This window comes from Nelumbo lutea, chromosome 4, assembly GCF_056320005.1.
Source record: "Nelumbo lutea isolate HS-2025 chromosome 4, American lotus-T2T, whole genome shotgun sequence".
In the NCBI taxonomy this organism is placed as follows: domain Eukaryota; kingdom Viridiplantae; phylum Streptophyta; class Magnoliopsida; order Proteales; family Nelumbonaceae; genus Nelumbo; species Nelumbo lutea.
This window is the reverse complement of record NC_142687.1, coordinates 2809137-2829645: the sequence shown is the minus strand read 5'-3', so window position 1 is coordinate 2829645 and position 20509 is coordinate 2809137. Positions and strand designations below refer to the sequence as shown.

At 47.5% G+C, this 20509-nt stretch overlaps 2 protein-coding genes across 3 annotated transcripts; both read right to left on the bottom strand.

Moving 5' to 3' along the window:
* Positions 1–7269: 7269 nt before the first annotated feature.
* On the bottom strand, positions 7270–9435 carry LOC148853383 (uncharacterized). The gene is made up of 3 exons (XM_088986425.1): positions 8525–9435; positions 8020–8450; positions 7270–7946 (listed from the first exon to the last, which is right to left on the bottom strand). Exons 1-3 carry the CDS (start codon positions 9327–9329, stop codon positions 7353–7355), a joined length of 1830 nt encoding a protein of 609 aa, XP_088842551.1. The 5' UTR covers positions 9330–9435; the 3' UTR covers positions 7270–7352.
* A 2892-nt stretch (positions 9436–12327) lies between these two features.
* On the bottom strand, positions 12328–20277 carry LOC148853382 (auxin response factor 2A-like). Of its 2 annotated transcripts, none has more exons than XM_088986424.1 (15): positions 18564–20277; positions 18231–18343; positions 17873–17968; positions 17672–17728; positions 17429–17584; positions 17259–17343; positions 16176–16266; positions 15932–16096; positions 15025–15144; positions 14838–14913; positions 14580–14751; positions 13533–14473; positions 13210–13400; positions 12872–13068; positions 12328–12745 (listed from the first exon to the last, which is right to left on the bottom strand). In XM_088986424.1, the coding sequence occupies exons 1-14, from the start codon at positions 18589–18591 to the stop codon at positions 12891–12893; spliced, it is 2469 nt and encodes an 822-aa protein (XP_088842550.1). In that variant the 5' UTR covers positions 18592–20277; the 3' UTR covers positions 12328–12745; positions 12872–12890. The 2 variants fall into 2 exon arrangements, with proteins under 2 accessions (XP_088842550.1, XP_088842548.1); XM_088986422.1 differs by having other exon boundaries at positions 18432–19022.
* Between the last annotated feature and the right edge of the window lie 232 nt (positions 20278–20509).

Here is a 20509-nt window from a genome sequence, read left to right as displayed (position 1 = left end):
TATAATCATTAAACTAGTTGAAGCATGGTGTAGGTGTGGGTGTGGGTTTCTTGGTTCTCAACTTATATATGTGACGTTTTTTTTGGTATTTGGTGATACACACCACTGATAACCTCCCTCCCCGTCTATGCTGGAGTGATTCATCATTTCAACTAATATACTAAGGATTAGTAAAAGACGGGGAGGGGGGGGGGGGAATTCATCCTCTAACTCAATTCTCAGCTACGATTAGCTGGAGGTGGTATTTATCAAAGTTTGGGGTTTGATTAGTCGAAACTTCGGATATTTATCATAAAGGCAATGATGTGGTAGAATTGAATTAATGACGTGATTTAAAGCTTCATGCCTAATCTGAGAAACCAATAAACATTGGCCCCTGTTAAATAATGCCGAGTTCGGACGGCTATTGTAGCCGTACATTGAGAATGTCTCACCATGAATGACAAGGAAAATGTTTCCCATCCAGGGATACAATGGCTGTTGGGACCCTGTCAACCGTATTCAGTACTATTGATATTGAATTGGGATCTGTTCCTCACACCAACCTCACTACCACATTTCTGATGTGTAGCTGGTACACGCTGTGGGGTAGGGGTGAGGAGAAGATCCGGAATGGATATTGATAAAGGAAGATTTGGCCCGATCTCTCTATTACGTGACACATGGCAGAAACAACAGTTTGGCAAAAGGGGTTGAGCCTAGGCGGGAACAAGGGGACACGAGGGGACTGAACTCCCTATCGGGGGCTCGAACTCACCCTTTGTAACAGTTCGGGGTACACTTCGCCGAACTGACCCACCTTGTAACAGCTCAGTATACATTTCGCCGAACTGACCTTGTAACAGTTCGGGATACACTTCGCCGAATTGACCTGCCCTACAGATAACTCCGAGCTCAAGACCGCCTCGCTCAGCACTTCGCATCACCTGGCACCAAAACCAAACAAGTCGTACCACGCCTGACACTAAGGAAGTTCGTGCCCGAGGGCGCTGCGCCTGACTGACTTGGGATCTGACGTTTGGCGGCAGCACCCTAAACGGCCACCTACCACCGCCACTGACACCGCCATCTCCAGTTAGATAGACAGTTAGGCAGTGACGGTTCTGTCTCAGTAGAAAGGACAACGACCGAATTGACAAGCACAAGGGTAATCATACCTGACCTAACAAGCACAAGGGTAATCTAACTTGAGCTTCGGAGCCTTTACACCGGGTTCCCCCCTGGAGCTTCCCCATCTCCTCCGTTTTAGGTTCCCTACTACCCCGTTCGGAAGCAAGGTCGCGGACAGTTAAGACCGGCCGGATCGCGCTCCATCAATTGGCGCCGTCTGTGGGAACACGCTTCAAAATGCCTCCCTCCAAACTTCGATAATCCATTTTCTTCAAAAAAAAAAACCCAACACTCATGGCCTCCTCCAGCAGCACCGGACGTGGCACGGAGACAAATGCCACCGGGGAACAACTTCAAGTCCCCGTGGTGTGCGTTGAACAGTTCACCATCCCCCTTTCGACGGATGGGATCCTCAACATTAACGCGCCACAAGCAGTGGCACCCATAAACCCTCCTACCACAAGCATCCCCTTTCCTCTCCCCATTGAAACAACCTTCACTGAACCGACTGCCGTCCCCATGGCAGCCAGCCAAAACCGGTTGGAGGACCTGATGCAGTGCATGCGGGCAATGCAAGCCCAAATGCAACAGTTCTAGTAGCACCAGCTTCACTAGCACCAAGTACTGCACAACATCTCCCAGTATCACTATCAATAGCAGTTCCCCCAACTGCCACTGAACCAACCACTACTTCCGCCTCGCAACCCCGCTTCGAGGCCGGTCAAGGCCTCCCCTCAGGATGGACGCCCCCACCAGACGAAGGCCTCCCAGCCCCAGAACCACCCCAACAGCCAGGCCTCGTCCCCAGGCCGAAGAGCGAAAAATGTCATCCCCGCCTCGCAACCCGCAGGCGGGTCGGGAACCTCGCCCGCGATGTCGGCACCCCGGCGCTCCAAGCCCGAGCTCCCGCTCACCGAAAACCGATTCATCGCACTGGCGGTAGACTACCAGCATTCCGGGCCCATCGAGCTCGGTAACACGGAGGCCAGCAGCGCCAGTACAAGGCCCGCTCAACAGCGAAGGCGTCGGCGAAGTCGCCGAACCTCCACCCGTGCCCTGTCGGAATTCAGAGGCAAAGACACAGGCTCGGACGAGGTAGGGGCTACCCCGGTTCTCTCGGTTCCTTCCCCCCTCGCATCGGAACTCCTGGCGGTCCCCTTACCCAGAGACTTCAAGCTCCCACCTCTGGACAAGTACGACGGGTCCTTCGACCCCAACAACCACGTTGACGCCTTTCAGTCCCAAATGCACCTCGCCAGGGCCAGCGAATCGTGCATGTGCGTGGCCTTTACCACCACCCTCAGTGGGGTAGCCTGCACTTGGTACAGAAACGTGGCCACCGGGTCGATAAAGTGCTGGGCCCAGTTCGTGCAGGTCTTCACCGCACACTTCGTCACCAGCCAACGGTGCCACAGAACAGAGGAAAGCATCTTCGGAGTAGTCCAAAGAGAAGGAGAATCCATTCGGGGCTACATCAAGCGATTCAACGAAGCATGCTTGCAGATACCGCGGTTGGACCCCGCAGTGCAGCTCGCGGTGGCCAAAAGAGGGGTGACGCACAAAGAATTCAAAAGGCACATGGTGGCCAACCAGCCCGCAACCGTGGCCGAATTCCTCAACTCGTGGATAAGTTCATGAGGACAGAGGAAGAAATCAACCAACGAACCGAAGGCGGGAACGAGAAAAGAAAGAGAGAAGGCGAGCTCTACAACCCGGTGAATAGAAAAAACCCGACCCGGGAGCCGAAGCCGAACCAGTCATTCCGGGCCCCCCTAGTAGTTCGGACGGACTACACGCCGTTAAACACGAGGCGGACGGAGATCTTAATGACGATCTAAGACGCCCCGTACGTTAAGTGGCCACCTCGCCTAAAGGGAAATCCGAACGAGAGAAATAAGAATTTGTATTGTAGTTTCCATAGAGACCATGGTCATAGCACCGAACAGTGTAATAACCTCCGGGACGAGATAGAGGGGCTCATCCGTCGTGGATACTTGAGAAACTTTGTACAGCACAACAATAACAACAAGGCAGGTCGACAAGGGGAGCACGAAAAGGATCCCCCCGAGTCTAGCAATAGACCTGCCGAACTGTTGCAGAAGCAGCCTCTAGAAGAGAGGCCAGTTCGGGGAACCATCCATGTAATAGTGGGAGGTTCGGTGATAGTGGGGTGTACCTCGGCTGCAGCCCGGACTTCAGTTCGCGAAGCGGCCCTCGAAGAACGGAACCCCCCAAAGAGACCAAAGACCGAAGAACCAATCTTCTTCACGGAGGACGACGCGCGAGGGTCCACTACCCCCATGATGACGCGCTTGTCATTAAACTAAGAATCAGCGACTTCGAGGTCAAGCGTGTACTCGTAGATTCGGGCAGCTCAGCGGACATCCTCTTCAAATCAGCATTTGACCAACTGCAGTTACAGAGGAGCGAGCTGAAGCCTGCGAACACGCCCCTGGTGGGTTTCAGCGAAGAGGAAGTCAGGCCCCTCAGAAAAGTAACCGTCCCAGTGGAAGTTGGCACATGGCCTTGTGCAGTCAGACTCAACCATGGTTTCCTGGTAGTCGCGACCCCCTCCTCATACAATGCCATAATAGGGCGGCCGATCACGCATATCCTACGGGCGGCGGTCTCCACCTACTATTTGGCCATGAATTTCCCTATGGACTTCGGTGTTGGGGTAGCGCGGGGTGACCAGCTCGAGTCCTGCAAGTGTTATGTTGCCGCCCTGAAGGGAAAAACCAAGGTGGCCGACGACCTCGAACTGGAGCGGCCTGCGGAGCAAGGTGAGGAACGAGCTTCGCCCACAGAGGAAACTGTTGCAATCCCGACTTTAGCTACGGACCTAGCTCGCACACTAAGCATCGGAGCTTCCATCGAGGACCCCCTACGAACCGAACTGGTGAGTTTTTTACTTCAAATTTTAGATATTTTTGCCTGGTTCGCGGCCAACATGCCCAGCATTAGCCCCAGACTGATAACTCACAAACTTAATACTGACCCTGTAATCAGACCCGTTAGACAGAAGAAACGCAACTTAGCCCCAGAACGCTGGAGAGCGGTCGACGAGGAGGTCGAGAAGCTCCTCGCAGCAAACTTCATAAGGGAAGTCCATTACCCGAGCTGGGTGGCCAACCCGGTGTTGGTAAAAAAGGCAAGCGGCAAGTGGCGCATGTGCGTCGACTATACCTAAACCGAGCTTGCCCGAAAGATTGCTTCCCCCTCCCCAGAATTGACCACCTAGTGGACGCGACCTCAGGAAACGAGTTGCTAAGCTTCCTGGACGCCTACTCGGGCTACAACCAAGTTAGGATGGACCCACCCGATGAGGAAAAAACCAGCTTCATAACCGAGTTCGGCCTGTATTGCTACAAGGTCATGCCCTTCGGACTAAAAAATGCCGGGGCGACTTTCCAAAGACTTGTAAATAGGCTATTTTGGCCCCTGATTGGTGCGAAGATAGAGTGCTATGTAGACGACATGGTCGTCAAGACTCAGTTTTCACAAGAATTAATACAAGACTTAGATTCTGTTTTCCAAATCCTGCGTCAGTTTAGCATGAAGTTGAACCCCAACAAATGTGTCTTCGGCGTCACCTCGGGCAAGTTCCTATGCTACATTGTCAATCGGCGCGGTATTGAGGCCAACCCGGACAAAGTAAAAACCATTCTAGATATGAGACCACCTCGGAAAGTAAAAGAGGTTCAGAGGCTAAACGGCCGCATAGCCGCTCTAAGCCGCTTCTTGTCCAAGTCAGCAGACCGCTGCCTACCCTTCTTCAAGGCAGTCAAAGGCAAAGGGTTCGAGTGGACCCAGGACTGCCAGTTCGCGTTCGACGAACTAAAAGGTTACCTCGCTAGTGTGCCAACCTTAGCCCGGCCCGAGGTGGGCGAGGTCTTAGAACTGTACCTCTCGGCAAGCGACGAGGTGATCAGTTCGGTACTAATAAAAGAAACAGACCGGGTCCAGCAACCCATTTATTATGTTAGTAAAATTTTGCAGGGAGCAGAGGCAAGGTACCCGGAGATAGAAAAACTAGCATACGCCCTAGTAATAGTAGCTTGGAAACTCCGCCCATACTTCTAGGCTCACACCGTCATCGTCCTGACTGACAAACCTCTTAGACAAGTTTTACTCAAACCCGAGGTTTCCGGTCGACTGACGAAATGGGCTATCGAACTCAGCGAGTACGACCTCCAGTACAAATCGAGAACTGCTATCAAGGCCTAAGCTTTGGCAGATTTTATCGTCGAGTGCACTTTCAGCCACGAAGCCCAATAGGTCGAGCCCGAGGTCCCCAGTTCGGGCGAACCCGGAGCTCCTGAGCCCATAGAGCCCGAACCCCATGAGGTAGCAGCTAGTGCGGCCCGGGCGGCACAAAATTAGAATACGCACTACGCTTTGAGTTCGCGGCATCCAACAACGAGGCAGAGTGCGAAGCACTGATCGCCGGGCTGGACCTAGCGCGAAAGGTAAAGGCAAAACACTTGGTCATCTGCAGCGATTCTCAGCTCGTGGTGAACCAAGTTACCGACGAGTACGAAGCACGCGATCTCTCCATGATCGCATATTTGGCCAAAGTAAAAGAAGCCCTGCTCAACTTCCAGTTACACATCATCAGGCAAATCCCGAGGTCAGAAAACACTGAGGCCATCGCCCTGTCCCGGTTAGCCAGTACAAGTCACAACAATATGAGAACTGTGTACATAGAGGACTTACCTCGGCCTAGTATTCTCGGGGGGACAGAGGAGGTCGCTCCCGTCTTGGTGGTAGAGTCGAGCTGGATCGATCCACTCACGAGCTTCTTGATAGACGGAACCCTCCCTGTAGAGCGCAATGCGGCCAAGAGGGTGCAGCGCCAGACAGCCAAATACGTCATAATAGACGAACGGTTATACCGATGGTCGTACACGCTCCCCTATTTGCATTGCCTGCGACCTACCGAAGCCGAGTTCGTACTCCGCGACACTCATGAAGGCCTGTGCGGCAGACACTTGGGGGGCAGAGCACTCGCCCAAAAGGCACTTCGACAAGGATACTACTGGCCAACGATGAAGGCAGAATCTGTCGAGCTCGTTAGAAAATGCGACAAGTGTCAGAAGTACGCCAATATCCACCATGAACCTGCCTCCGACCTCAAATACCTCGCCAGCCCGTGGCCCTTTGCACAATGGGGCATCGACCTCCTGGGGCCATTCCCACCAGCAACAGGCGGAAGAAAATTCTTAGTTGTTGCAGTAGATTACTTTACGAAGTGGATAGAAGCCGAACCTCTGGCAACTGTTACAGCTCGAAACATACAGAACTTCTTTTGGAAGAACATAGTATGTCAGTTCGGGTTACCTCGGGTACTAATCTCCGACAACGGCAAATAGTTCGAGGATATCAAGTTCCAAAAGTGGTGCCAGAACATGGGGATTCGGCAAAATTTCACGTCAGTCGCGCACCCGCAGGCAAACGGTCAAACGAAAGTAATGAACAGAGCCATCCTGCGCGGACTGAAAGCATGTCTGGATCGAGCTAAGGGATTGTGGGCCGAAGATCTACCAAGTGTCTTATGGGCTCACCGAACTACCGAAAAAACAGCCACGGGAGAAACCCCCTACAACCTCACCTACGGCACTGAAGCAGTGATCCCGGTGGAAATCGAAATACCAACATTGCGATTAGAAACATACGACGATCGGACGAACGGAGACGAGTTACGTACCAACCTTGACCTACTAGACGAGGTAAGGGACCTCGCACACATCCGAACAGCGGCATACCTGCAGCAGGTAGCTCGCTACTACAATAGCAGAGTAAAGCAACGAAGCTTCCGAGTCGGCGATCTGGTCCTTCGTAAGATTATGGTGCCCGAACCCGGCATGAGCAAGCTTGGACCTAATTGGGAAGGGCCCTATAAAGTAAAAAGAGCGATCGGGGGGCATACGAACTTGAAACCTTGGAAGACAAACGAGTACCTCGAGCGTGGAACATCGTGAACTTAAGGCGATACTACCTATAACCACCAAGCGAAGTGGACGAAATCAGGTCCTATGTGCCACGAGGCAAGCCAAGAGGAACTTTGGCTAGACAAGCAAAGAAGAGCATATTATCAACTCGGAAAAAACCAGTTCGTGGCATAAAAGACCGCGGAAATTTAATAACCCGGACAATGGCAGATAGAATCAGTTCGGGGAAGAAGAACAAGGGGAAAGACATATTCCATTGCAAGAAACAGTACATTGGCAAAAAAAAAAAATTTACATGCCCGGATCCACTTCTTCGCCATCGGAAGGCACTTCAACAACACCCGAAGGCCCTGCCTCTCCTTCAGAGTCCGGCTCACCATCGGCAGCATTGGCCATCTCCTGAGTTATACGCGAAGTGGAAATGGCACTTACATCGAGGACGGGGTACGTATTCCGGATCATCCACCGGCTCAACTTGAACCCCCTCTTGTAAGAGTCCACCATCAGATCGTCAAAACGCGGAGAGGCAATGTAGTCTTCAACTGCCTTCTTCTTGGCGTCTTCAATGCCTTGGGAAAAAATCTGTATTCTCTCCCTGATGTCCTCTTGAAGATATTCGACTTGATGCTGCAAATCCAACTTCAAGTCTGCCATATGCTTGACAACTACCCCCATGGCCTCGGCGTCACGCTGAGACCTCGCCCGCCTGGCCATCGCGACGCGAGCAGCCTCTTCAGCAGCGTAAGCAACTGCCTCAGCAGCCCAGGTATTTACCTCTGCAGCACGGAAAGCTTCTTCAGCAGCATGAGCGGCAGCCTCAGCAGCTCGCGCCTGTCGCGAGCTCCTCTCCACTTGGGCGGCCAAGGCATGAATTGAAGAATTCACCTACCAAAAGAAACAAGTGAGCAAATAACAGCAGAAGCAACAGAATAAAAAAGGAAGACGGAATCAAACTTACCACCATGGCATGTGTTACGGCGCGACAAGCGACCTGATTCAAGGGAAGATCAGTCCACGCCGCGACCTCCTCAGGGAAAGTAGCGTCCCTACTCTTCTGAAGAGCGTAGTTCGACGTCAACACGCTCCTAAACTCCCCTTGAGCTCCCGAGACTAAGGGCCCAGCCCGCGTATGATCAGACCCGGAGTGAGTAGGAGCACTTGAGTATGCAGGAGTGCCCGTATGAGTGGTCTCAACGTAAGGTGCCCCGGCAGTTTCGTGCATCGGTGGAGTCACTTCAGGCTCCCTGGGCAGATCCTCCGGCGTATGGTCTGGAACTTGGGGCTCCTCATCCAGAGGCAGCTCGGTACGAGTTCGCTTGGCGACCCGCTTCCTCCTCTTCATACTTTGGAACAAACGCCCCCCACGAGTTCTCTCCGCGTCCATGACACCTGTAGAAACGAGTTCGACATCAGAAAAAACGAAAAGAATAGAGCAAGCAAGAACCGCATAGCTAGAAACCTACCCGAACTCAGGCCGGCTGCAATAAGCTTGGCCTCCATTAAGTAGTCGTGGCACTTTAAGCCTTGCCATGCGCATTGCCGGAGTCCCTTCACCGTCTCTTTATCGAGAGTCACGCCTAAATCGGGAGCGGCCTCACCCCACCCGGTTTGAAAGGGCCATCCTTGTGCACTTCGCACACCGAAATAGTCCCGCTTCCATGCCGGGACTTTATTAGGAAGATCGTGCAGAAGCTTAAAACCCTGGCGAGGAGAAAGGTAATACGCCCGTCTCCCCCCAGGAAGAGAAACCGCCTGTCTCTTGAGCATCAAGATAGAGGAGAATATCTCTAAGTCCAAGGGGAAGTTCTGCTCACAAAAAAGGGAAACTGTCCCCACCAGGTTCCGAATAGAGTTCGGATGAAACTGACCAATGGTGACACCGAAGTGGTTTATGACTTCGATGAGAAGGGGATGGAAAGGAAGTCGCAACCCCGCAGCGAGCTGCTCTCGAAAAATCACGATCTCGTCAGGACCGTGTTCCCAAGGAAAGCTACCCGAAGGAATAAAATATGTGTACCCCCTAGGAAGATTGTAAGACAGAAGTATGGATTGAAGCCCCGCAGGCGTCATGGTCGAAGGACCAAACCTGTCTAGCATCCGACCTCGGCGGGAGGTGGACGTCAAACTGCCCGAAGCGACTCGGCCTACTGGTTCATAGTCCTCAAGCTCCACCTTAGGATCACTGAGGCAGTCGAGGGACACAGCTCGGTTGGTGGAACCTACGTCAGCCCTACTCGAAGAATCGTCTGAGCTATCAAAGCCAGACATTGGGGAAAAGATGGATTCAGGAAAGTACTCACCGGAAAGTTTGAAGAACAAGCCAGAGAACCGTGAAGACTGTATAACCAGCCTTGACGCGAGCTAAAAGGTTGGACGCGAACTCAGTAGACAAACCGCAGAAGTGACAAACCGACCGGGATCCCCCACTATTTATAGCTACAATAACCAAGAATCGACCGTGCAGACCGAAGACGATCTGACGGCCCACGTTCTTACTGATCGCACAACCCTTAAGGTCGAGACGTGATTGGTGTACGTCTTTCTGAAAAAAGCGAAACGTCTGCGCACGTCTTTTTGAAACCGACGTCGCTTCGACACGCGTCTTTCCGAAACTGACGCGCTACACGTCTCCCTGACAGTCGCCCGCGCACGTACAGCAGCGGCGCGCCTTTTTGAAATGACACGCTGTCACGTCCCAGCGGGGCGAATTGGTTTGAAATTTAAAACGCGTGCGGTCACAACCACCAGCGTTCTTGAGTAAGCACGTTTCCAGCCTTCTCAGAAACCGAAAGAACCCTAGCAAAAGCAACTCGCGCAGTGAAGGTTCGAAGGACGGGACAAATCCACCTGCTACCTCGCGAAACTCCCCGCACCATGGCAAGACCCCCGACGCAAGGAGTGGGGGGCAATTGATGAAGGAAGATTTGGCCCGACCTCTCTATTACGTGACACGTGGCAGAAACAACAGCTCGGCAAAAGGGGCCGAGCCTAGGCGGGAACAAGGGGACACGAGGGGACTGAACTCCCTACCGGGGGCCCGAACTCACCCTTTGTAACAGCTCGGGGTACACTTCGCCGAACTGACCCACCTTGTAACAACTCTGTATACACTTCACCAAACTGACCTTGTAACAACTCGGAATACACTTCGCCGAACTGACCTGCCCTACAGATAACTCCGAGCTCAAGATCGCCTCGCTCAGCACTTCGCATCACCTGGCACCAAAACCAAACAAGTCGTACCACGCCTAACACTAAGGAAGTTCGTGCCCGAGGGCGCCGCGCCTGACTGACTTGGGATCTGACGTTTGGCGGCAGCACCCTAAACGGCCACCTACCACTGCCACTGACACCGCCATCTCCAGTTAGATAGACGGTTAGGCAGTGACAGTTCTGTCTCAGCAGAAAGGACGATGGTCGAATTGACAAGCACAAGGGTAATCATACCTGACCTGACAAGGGCCCCGAGACGAGTGCACAAAGTGATTATAAGATCCCCCTGCCCCCCGACAACGGAGATATGCAAAACTTTGCGCTATCTAGTATTACCTTGCTTTTGAAGGATTCTAACTTGAGCTTCGGAGCCTCTACACCGGGTTCCCCCCGGAGCTTCCCCATCTCCTCCGTTTCAGGTTCCCTGCTACCCCGTTCGGAAGCAAGGCCGCGGATAGCTAAGACCGGCCGGATCGCGCTCCATCAGATAATGTTGGATTAAGCTTGGTTCTGAAATGCAACACCCATTAGGTGGTCACGTGTTTTTTTTGGCAGTGTGCCACATTATGGTCTATTTGGTTTCTATGAAAATTGCTCTGGGAAATGAAAGGATGGGAAGGGATCATATGAGAAGCAGAAAAATTTATTTTCTCACTGGGGTTTCCTGTGTTTGGTTTGTTATATATACCTAGAAAGTTCTGATGATGTTTGTTAAAAAATTCTTTCAAAGCTTCAAGAGCATGAGAACTCAACATTAGCAATGAAGAACTCAGAATCTGCCTTTGATCTATAAAATGTGGTGAAAACATTTAGAGCTACCAGAAACAAAGTATATTAGTAGATCTAGAAGAAAACCCCATCTACATGCATTAGATACTGTCGGAATCAATGGTGTCCAAAACAGGGGCAACCAACCGGTACAAAGGAAACCCCCATCTATATGCATTAGACACCGTTGGAATGAATGGCATCCAAAATAGGGGCAACTTGATATATGCCATAAAATCACAACAAAAAGCAAAGATAAAAATATGGGATTGAGAGAGAACACCAAGGCCACCTTTACCATTACAAATGAAACCCCATTAAAAGGCAAAGGTTATCGGAACCTAAAAACATCAAAGCCACCATTTCCCCGTTTTTTCTTCGCAGCCTGACTGCATGAGGAGACTGATGACATCAAAATTGGAATAAAAATAGTTGCAATCAAGGTTCAAAATATTGATATGCCTGATACGCCAGTATGGGCTGGCATATCGGGCAAATCAATACAGCTTTTAAGTGATTTTTTTTTTATTTTTTCGCAACTGATTCAGGGGAATCGGTTTAGACCACACCCTGAACCGATCAGACCCCCAATACACCCACGGTAGGGGCATATCAGAGGAATCCCAAAATAATACGTATCAGCCGATACAGGCCAATACATGTCAATACCTTGAACCTTGGTTGCAATACATCAATGGTCATGGATCTAATCTTACCATGGCCGGATATTGGCAGAAACATCGTGGGAGACTTGACGTTGTAGACACAGGGAGGCTGTGAGAATCGGCTAGGGAGATAGTAAAAAGGCTAGATATTTGCAACTCCACATCCTTGATTTTGGAAACTGATCATGCAGTTTCTCACCCCATGTAGGCGAACAAACACAAAAAAATGATATTCCCATTTTCCTATCCCAGTGGCATAAACCAAACGGACCATTAATGTACTTCGATAAATGAGAGATTTTATTGAAAAACTTGTGGCTGACAAAACATCAGCTCATCCATACCAGTGGATTAAAAAACAACACTCAATAAGACCGCAGTGCCAAACACCTCCCAAGTCATCCAAAATTAGAACGTGCCTGGGCATTGCTGACAAGATCTCCTGTCGCCTCCGAGTGGTGTAAAATATATTGCTCATTAATCTCACGTAACTTGTATGTGTATTAATCTGTAACTTGTAATATGTAAAATACCAAAGAAAAGAAAATTGTATTATAAAAGGACCGAGTGTAACAGACTAACAGGTCATCAGAACTGAGATTAACGGATGGGTTAGAAAATTCATGACAAGGCATCCAAATCTTACATTGCAGGGCATTCACTCTTCAGCTACAAAAGTACAAACAAGGGAATGGACTTTTTAAGGAGACCATAAAAATCACACGCTAAAACAGTCGTATGACTTTCTGTCTGCGTACATATGAAAGAAAAGAGGGAGAGATCTAACAAAACAGTAAAGGATTGAAAAAGAACTCTGTACACGGTTACAAGGCCACACAAGCCTTGCAGAAAATATGTATATATATGTTGTGTATACGATATTATAAAACCACCATAGGAACTATTGTCAGCAAAAATCACAATACATCCAAAACTGGGAGATTTAACCTGTCATTCCAAATATGTGCAAGTTGCACCAGAGGAAGAAGGCCTTAATCATCATCTGGTACAGAACTCCAAACTTCTGGCTTTCCTTCTCTGCATTGATATTAAATCCCCTCTTCAGGAAGACCCAAAGAAGCCCCTTTGGATCCCAATACTGGATAAACTAGTTAGGTAAATATGACCACCAGGTAACAACTGAGAGTGCACATGACAACTTACCATGCAATGTGAAACAAACCTAAGAGTTGCCAAGAGTGGCCACTGTAGGGCCTGAACATTTCCCTTCCTTTGCACTCACACTTTCTTCTATCACCACTGGGCTTTCCTCGGTTTTGGGGTTTAGACTTCTAGGGTTCATTTTCTGGACCTCCTCCCGGGTGTAAATGCAGATCTTGCGAACAATGCTACAAAATTCCCTATTACATGAAGTTCCATTTCAATGAATTGATTGGAGGATAAAGTGTAACAAATTCCATATAAAGTGCAATGATATATCATCAATAGGCATTAGAAGAGTAAATGTGAAAAAAGAAAAATCAATAGGGTTTATTTCTTACTGCCAAGGATCATCTCCAACAAGCATCATATCGCCCTCATTATCAGTATATACAATCAGCCAACTTTTTTGGGGAGACATTAATTCACCATTAAAATCAAACATATGATCCAACTCAGCAATCAGTTCATCATAGCCACTGAACTTGGTTAGGTCCACCGACCTCCCAAGAGCAATTCCCTGTTTGTGAACCTGAAATGAATGAAATTAATTTGCTCAGTTCCAAGTGAATCATATACCACTTTGAATTCTAGAATCCAACAAAGCATTCATCGTTATTTTGAAAATAAAAAATTAAACTGGAATCCATAAAGGGTAAAGAACCTTGGTGCAGCTCCTGGTTGAAGCACCCTGAAGCTTGCTTTGAACATCCCTAGAAAGCTGCTGAGGAGCTTGGTAGGGTTTCTCCTTCTCATTGCCTTGGATCGCAGCATCTACTGACTTTGAGCCCTTTGACTGTTCAGAGTGTTGATCAGAATCCAATCCTTGCTGCTGTTGAAACGCATGATGTGCACAAACTTCAGGCTCATATTTAGGATTTGTATGTGACACTGCTGGTTCAGATGTGACAGGCTTGCCGATGAGGGGAATACCAAAGAGTTTGTAACTTCCATCTCCTTTGGGTTTTCTAGCATCAGGTTGTGAAAATTCAGGTTGGGGGCGTTGCCCTCTTGAATGAGGTATATTTTCAGTATGAGATGGTGGCAGAAGAGACATCAACCAGTTTCCTGAATGCTGCTCCACTCTAAAACTCTGTACCATAGGATAACCACTAAACCCACCATATTTTCCACTTCCTGGCTTCTGACATGGTATTTCACCAGCTTGTCCAGGTGCCTTTATACTAGGCTCCAACATGTTCATTGAGGAGCTTGAAGGCATCATCGACCACGGGCCTGAAAGCAAGTTCAGTTTTTCTTCCTGGTCTTGGAAATGCTTTTTCATCAGGTTATCCTCTGGATTTTGGTCAACATAAGGTGGACAAAACCCATGAGAGGAGTCAGTAGGACGGAAACCAGACAGCAGATCTTTATATGATGTTTCATGCCTCACCAAAGGTGCCCAATTCTCTGATCCAAATCTTCTCTCGGCAGAAACCATGTCAATATTTTCTTCATCATGAGATGAAGACCATGCAACAGGCTTCTGAGCTGTGTCTGATTCATTATTCTCAGAAAAGGTGCATCTCAAGGTCGAGATTTCTTGACCTTGCAAGACCCTTGGAAACCCATTTGGTGAAGGGTCTGCTGTGATTTTAGATGAACCTGACATCAGCAAAAGTTAAAAACTTGTCTAGACACCATAATGAAAGAAGACCCTATATTGAGGCAATAGCAATGCAATAGACAGAAAATGCAGGTTTTAACATACCTTCTCTTGTAAGGACAGAGGAATCGGGAGAGGAGGGAACCATGTTAGAACGGGGCCTTTTGGACCTCGGCATTGGTAGGGGATTCAGTGCTGGAGGGGCCAAAGCAGGTTCTATTTGCCAAGGGGAAACTCTCTCTGGACGATGAACAGAAGAAGTTTCATCCCACCGCACCTTAAATACATAAAACACACAGCATATAAGCTATGGTGCCTGTAAAACAGCAAATACACACAGCAAAAACACTACAAGAAACTTACCTTGAGACATCTCCATTTTGATCCAGGCCACCTGTCAGGATCTGCATCTCCAATGCCAACTATGGTGCCTGTAAACCTGCAACAGGACAAAAGAGTGGCATCAGAAAAAAAATAAATTAAAGGTTTTGGAAACGATAATGCATTATACGAAAACCTTGTTCCAGTAGGAAAATGACAAAAAGTATACCTCTGCTCGGGAGCTTCTTCACCTTCAAACCTCATTTTGAATCTCATACCTATAGAATAGTTATTTTTTATAGATTCCATATATTGATCAAATGGAACTATAAAATCAGCAGGACTTGTCCTGAAAAAGCAAAATAATGAAAACACCTATGAATAAGATCAATAACAATATGCAAAATTAGAAGGCAAGAAACAGGTAGTAGAAGGAAACTGTTATGCTAAACCCTGAAGCATATCTGGAGTCGTGAAACAATTATAACAATGAATGCAAACAAATACAACCGAGATGGGACATATATAACATCGCTACCCCAGAAAAGGACACTACTATGGCACATACTTGACATTGGGAACATCTTCTATCACATAGGAGTCATAAATGGCACCAAAGTAATGGACCTTGGGAATATCCAAGGAAGCTGAGACATGTCTCAGATTTGCCACAAGCACATGGCAAAGTCTAACACTAGCTTATAATCAACAAATTGAGCTACGAACCTTGACTGATGAGAAAAATGCATGGACATGATATGCTTGTTGACAATGTACACACTCAGTGATAAGAGGCTAAACAAAACGACAAAAGTTTTGAATATATTAATTATTGATGATTATATTATTTGAATCCCACAACAATCTTGGAGGATCAGGCATTAGATTAAAAAGGCAATGATTCACACAACCCCCTTAATCAGCATCTACATTGATGATCATGTGACTGTTAGGATTCCTTACAGTCAGACCAGAGGAAAAGAACCAAAGATACCCTCTTCCCATGATGATGTAATGCATAACCCAGAGGCCTAATTAGGCCCCATATTTGGCTCATCTCCTTTAACTACAGATAGGTATATTGATATTACTTAAAAAAGACATTCCAAACTAAACAAAATACAATAGACACGCACCTTGGCTTGTAGTATACAGTGAACATGGTTCCCGTTGAGACAGCATGCCATGCTGTAGCAAGGACGCCCAGATGCATACTGTGACTAGATATAACCGAAGATGGAACATTACTCTGTTGTCTCATAGCTCTTCTCACCCCTACTCGAAGTTCCCCATTTCCACCTCTGAAGGGCAAAAATCAACCCATTAATCAAATACGAGAGAAAATTAACAACCATGGAACCATTGGGGAAAAAAAACTACCTCAGAAAAATAAAAGCGTCCCCTGCAACAAGCCTTTTTGAACTAACAAAGACACTCCAACCACTTTGAAGCAGGTGCCTCCTAGGCTGACCTGGTATTTGAAACAAAAATCAAGAACCTTCCTTATAAACGGAGAGGAGAACTCCAGGCTCAAAAGTTAATTTATCAAATAGCATGTAGCAACAAACTAGGAGTTCCAGGTTACTGGTTATGCCTTGAAAAATGGGAAGCATAATTTACCATGACAAGATCATTTGTCTAGGGACTGTTAAATGTTGAATGGCATTCTTTTGATCAAGCCACACAAGAAGACAATGCAACAATTTGAACAATGATGGCAGTTGTGTCCAATGTAAAGAAACAGGTAACTTCATGGAACTTCTAGGAAGAAACAAGCAAAATTCTAATAGGCATACATCACGTTTAGAAGACATTCAACATAAAAAAACAATGAACAATGATGCGCCTATAGGCCACAAGGAAATACTAATTTTTTATATTATCAAGGAAATACTAATTATGCTTCCTCCAGGTCGCCAGAACTACATATTTTGCGTTTGTAAATAAAATTTTGTAAGCACCAAATCACACCATTTCCAACAAGTGCAAAGCCACCTCGACATAGAAAGTATAGCATGAAAAGTAATTTGAATTTTAATGAGTCGATATTTTATTTCACCATGGATTTAATTTGAAAGGACAAGCTACACAGGATTCATGTAGCCGACCCCACATTCTTGGGACAAGGCATAGATGACGATGATGATGACAATGATCATTTTCTTTCAGCATTTAATCTCCACTCAGAATTCAGACAAGTCACACAACAAATCCAATAAAATTTCCCATATTCCACATCAGAAATTCTTTTTAGTGACAATTTTCCAGAATTTCTAAATTTGATCCAATCAGTAAGCACTCCAAACAATGCAAAATAAGGAAATGAGATTGAAACTGAAAATATCTGACAAAATAGAAACAGAAGAAAAGTGCGAGTTTTTTTTTTTATATATCTTATACAGTACATCAAGGACTCATCGAATCCTACACAGATGGAGAATAAAAACAGTAAATGGTTGTTACCACGAAATATGTGGCGGAAGCGCCACTCAATTCCGTGCAGATCCTTCGCTACCAACTCCTGAGTAGGTGGTTGGCGGCACATGTCCTGTGCAGGGAAAATGTAAACTACATCTCAGAAAAACCTAGACTGGCGAAGTCAGTGAAGCACAAAATCCACCAGGAATACTGACCAGCGGGGGGAGGCATTCATCTGCATGCCGTCGCAAGACTGAAAAACCACCATGAGTGCTTGTATCTGAGGCGGTCAAGGTTTTACAGAAGGAATGTACGTGAGGGCGCGGAGTGGGAGATGGCAGTGTCTCCTTCTCGACCGAGTTCTCATCTTGCTGATACAAGAAAAAATAAAGAACATCAGATGCAAGATCTGCCTATTAGACTTGAAAGCTAACAGTCATGCAAGGAAGGAGACATACGTTCTGTTCAGGAAGCAGAGTAATTTGAGCAAATACTTCGTCGGTATCTGGTTCGGCCTATAAGGAAAAGAGCGACCATCAACATCCAGACAGACATAAAATTCTAATAGTTATGCAGTTCGGCTTTACTGAAGCATAGACACAAGAACATGAAAACCCCCCAAAACCCTAATCATTCAAAGGGATGAGACTGAGCAACACCTTCAATTGGACGTTGATCACACGGCAGAGGATCTTAGATGATAGTTGATAAACCGGCATCTTCTGGTCAGCAACCTGATTCGTGGATGCTTCAACCTGGATCGGAACTCAAAATTACAATAAGAATAAGCACTTGCAAGCAAGGGTCTCCAGAACGAAAAGTATCAAAATCAAGAATAGCAGGCACCCTCTTAAATGAACAAAATACATCCACTTTCGAACAAAATGTGCAAAATGCAACTAAATACACGGGAAATCTTTGAACAGTTATAGATTACCAGAAGCTCGGTGAAATCCATTCCTAGAGGCTGTATGAAAAGAGAGGAAAACTCAGAGAAAGACCCAAACAAACTCATACCTGCTCGATGTGTCCTTGAGGGAAATAGAAAACTCTCTCTCCCTCGCGCGGCACCGTTACTAGAGGACCGGCGCAGGCATGCCAAAGCTCCGTGTAAAGCGCGTCCTCAGAATCTACAGCAATTCCAGGCAGAAAACAAAATAAATTAGACTCAGATCCCTCCAAGAGAGCCGGATTTTGGAATAAAATCTCCGGATCAACCTTTTCCGGTGGCCGGAAAACTGGAATAAATTCTCGGAACCTCGGAGACGCTCTTCCTAGCGAGTCCACCGACATCGTTGGGCTCGCTGCACCCGGAAGAGAAGCTTTCTCCGTTGCCGTTAGTGCAAATACCTTTAATTGATATCTCGGAAGAAGCCATTGCGGTAAACTTCAGCAAAGATCTCTCATCCGCAACTCGTCGAACCGATAATCGAAATATGGAGGCGCTAGCAAGTTGGGAAGCCGAAAAACGTGAAGCAGAGGGGCTGAAGAACCCTAAATTGGCAAGAGTCGTCCGACAGAAGAATCTGGTTTGAAACCCTAGAATAGAAACGGGAAGGCCGCTCTTTATCCGCAAGCGATTTCTCTCGATATAAGCATTTCTTCGATCTCTTTCTCCTCATCTGCCGCTATGTCTCCTCAATATCTAGCAGTAGCTAGGTCCCTCTCTCTCTTCTGCAACTCTCTCTCTCTCTGCGGGAGAGGTCCAGCTGCCATAACCTTCGTACAGTCGTCTCAACTCCGGTACCTTAACCGCGGGTCAAAAATCTGCATGCAATCATTTCAACCACGGTCAAATTTTAACATGAGTGGCCACGGGGAGCACTGGTCACCAGACTTTTAAGGACACTCTGACCACCAGCTAATCCGCTTGAAGATGAGACATCCAGGTGCTAAACCAGAGCGCCGTTATGACGATGTTTGACGTGTGTCTCTTGTATTGGATACATCATGTAACGGCGTCACGCTTTGACAGGATGGAAAGCTGTTGTGTTTTGGGGAGAATGGGGAGGTTTGTCGTGCATTTGACAGGCAGGATTGGAGGGAACCGAGGAACGGGGGATCTGTGTATGTGTTTACCCCTTACCCTGGTTAACCTGACTTAACCATGGTTACTTTTCGTGATCTTCCGCAATGCACAGTTTCATACCCTCGCGAGTCGCGAGTAGGTTTTACGAGATCTACTCTCACTAACGCATTTACACCCGTCCATATTCAAGGGTGTCCTTGTCTTTTCACTAAGGGTCATTTTGTATAAACAGCAGCAAGATTGAAGTTTACAGCTTACTCGCGCGCGAGTAGAATTAGCTTTGGTTTGTTGGCGTTGTTATGTGGGCGTATGTGATTGGCCACCTTTCATCGTCCGTATACGTTGGCATGAGTTTCTGGCGCATGAGACGTGTCGCAAAAGCAGATGAAGAAGCCTCATGATGGCATGATGCCCACGAGTAGAATTAGCTTTGGTTTGTTGGTGTTGTTATGTGGGCGTATGTGATTGGCCACCTTTCATCGTCCGTATACGTTAGCAAGAGTTTCTGGCGCATGAGACGTGTCGCAAAAGCAGATGAAGAAGCCTCTCATGATGGCATGATGCCCATCTTCTAGCATTGTAGCATCTAGCCATCCCATCTTATCTACCCACCCTCAAAATAAAAAATCATGTCGAGTTGTTGTCTCTCTCACTCTCTCTCTTCTGATCGTGTTGTTATCTCCGAAAGCATGTAAAGCACATAAAAGAAAAAGATAAAGCAAATAAATGCGGGAGCTGTCTTGCTTTTTTAGTGGATAAGGCCACACGGTAGTCAGACGGTGGTTTTGTGACCGTCGGATTTGGAATCTACAGAACCAAGTCCTTAAACTATGACAAAACACCGAGAGAGTTGGGATGGAGTCTGGCTGGGAGGGATTAAAAAATTACGTGAACCTGAGAAAAGCGAGGAGCGCACGAGAGGACGGGAAATAGCCAGATAGGACTTCGAGGGAAAATCAAAATACTGAAGCGAGCAGGGAGTGTGGGGAGTCCGCAATTGGGGAACGGAATCAGCATTCCACGTGTTGGCGAAGCATTGTTGGAAAAATGCATATGCCGGCGTAAGTAATGGAGGGAAACCAGCCGTGTTGTCTTTTGATTAGCAGTTGTGTATGGTCTAAGAGCAAACAAACGGGGGAATCTTTGTCTGAAAAGAAAAGAAAAGCTAATATAAAATATTAGCCGTTTACCCCCTTTAATTTCTAGTAATCAACAGTTAATTGATTGGCGGGTATGTGTTTGGATCCATGGACACCACTGCTGCCCT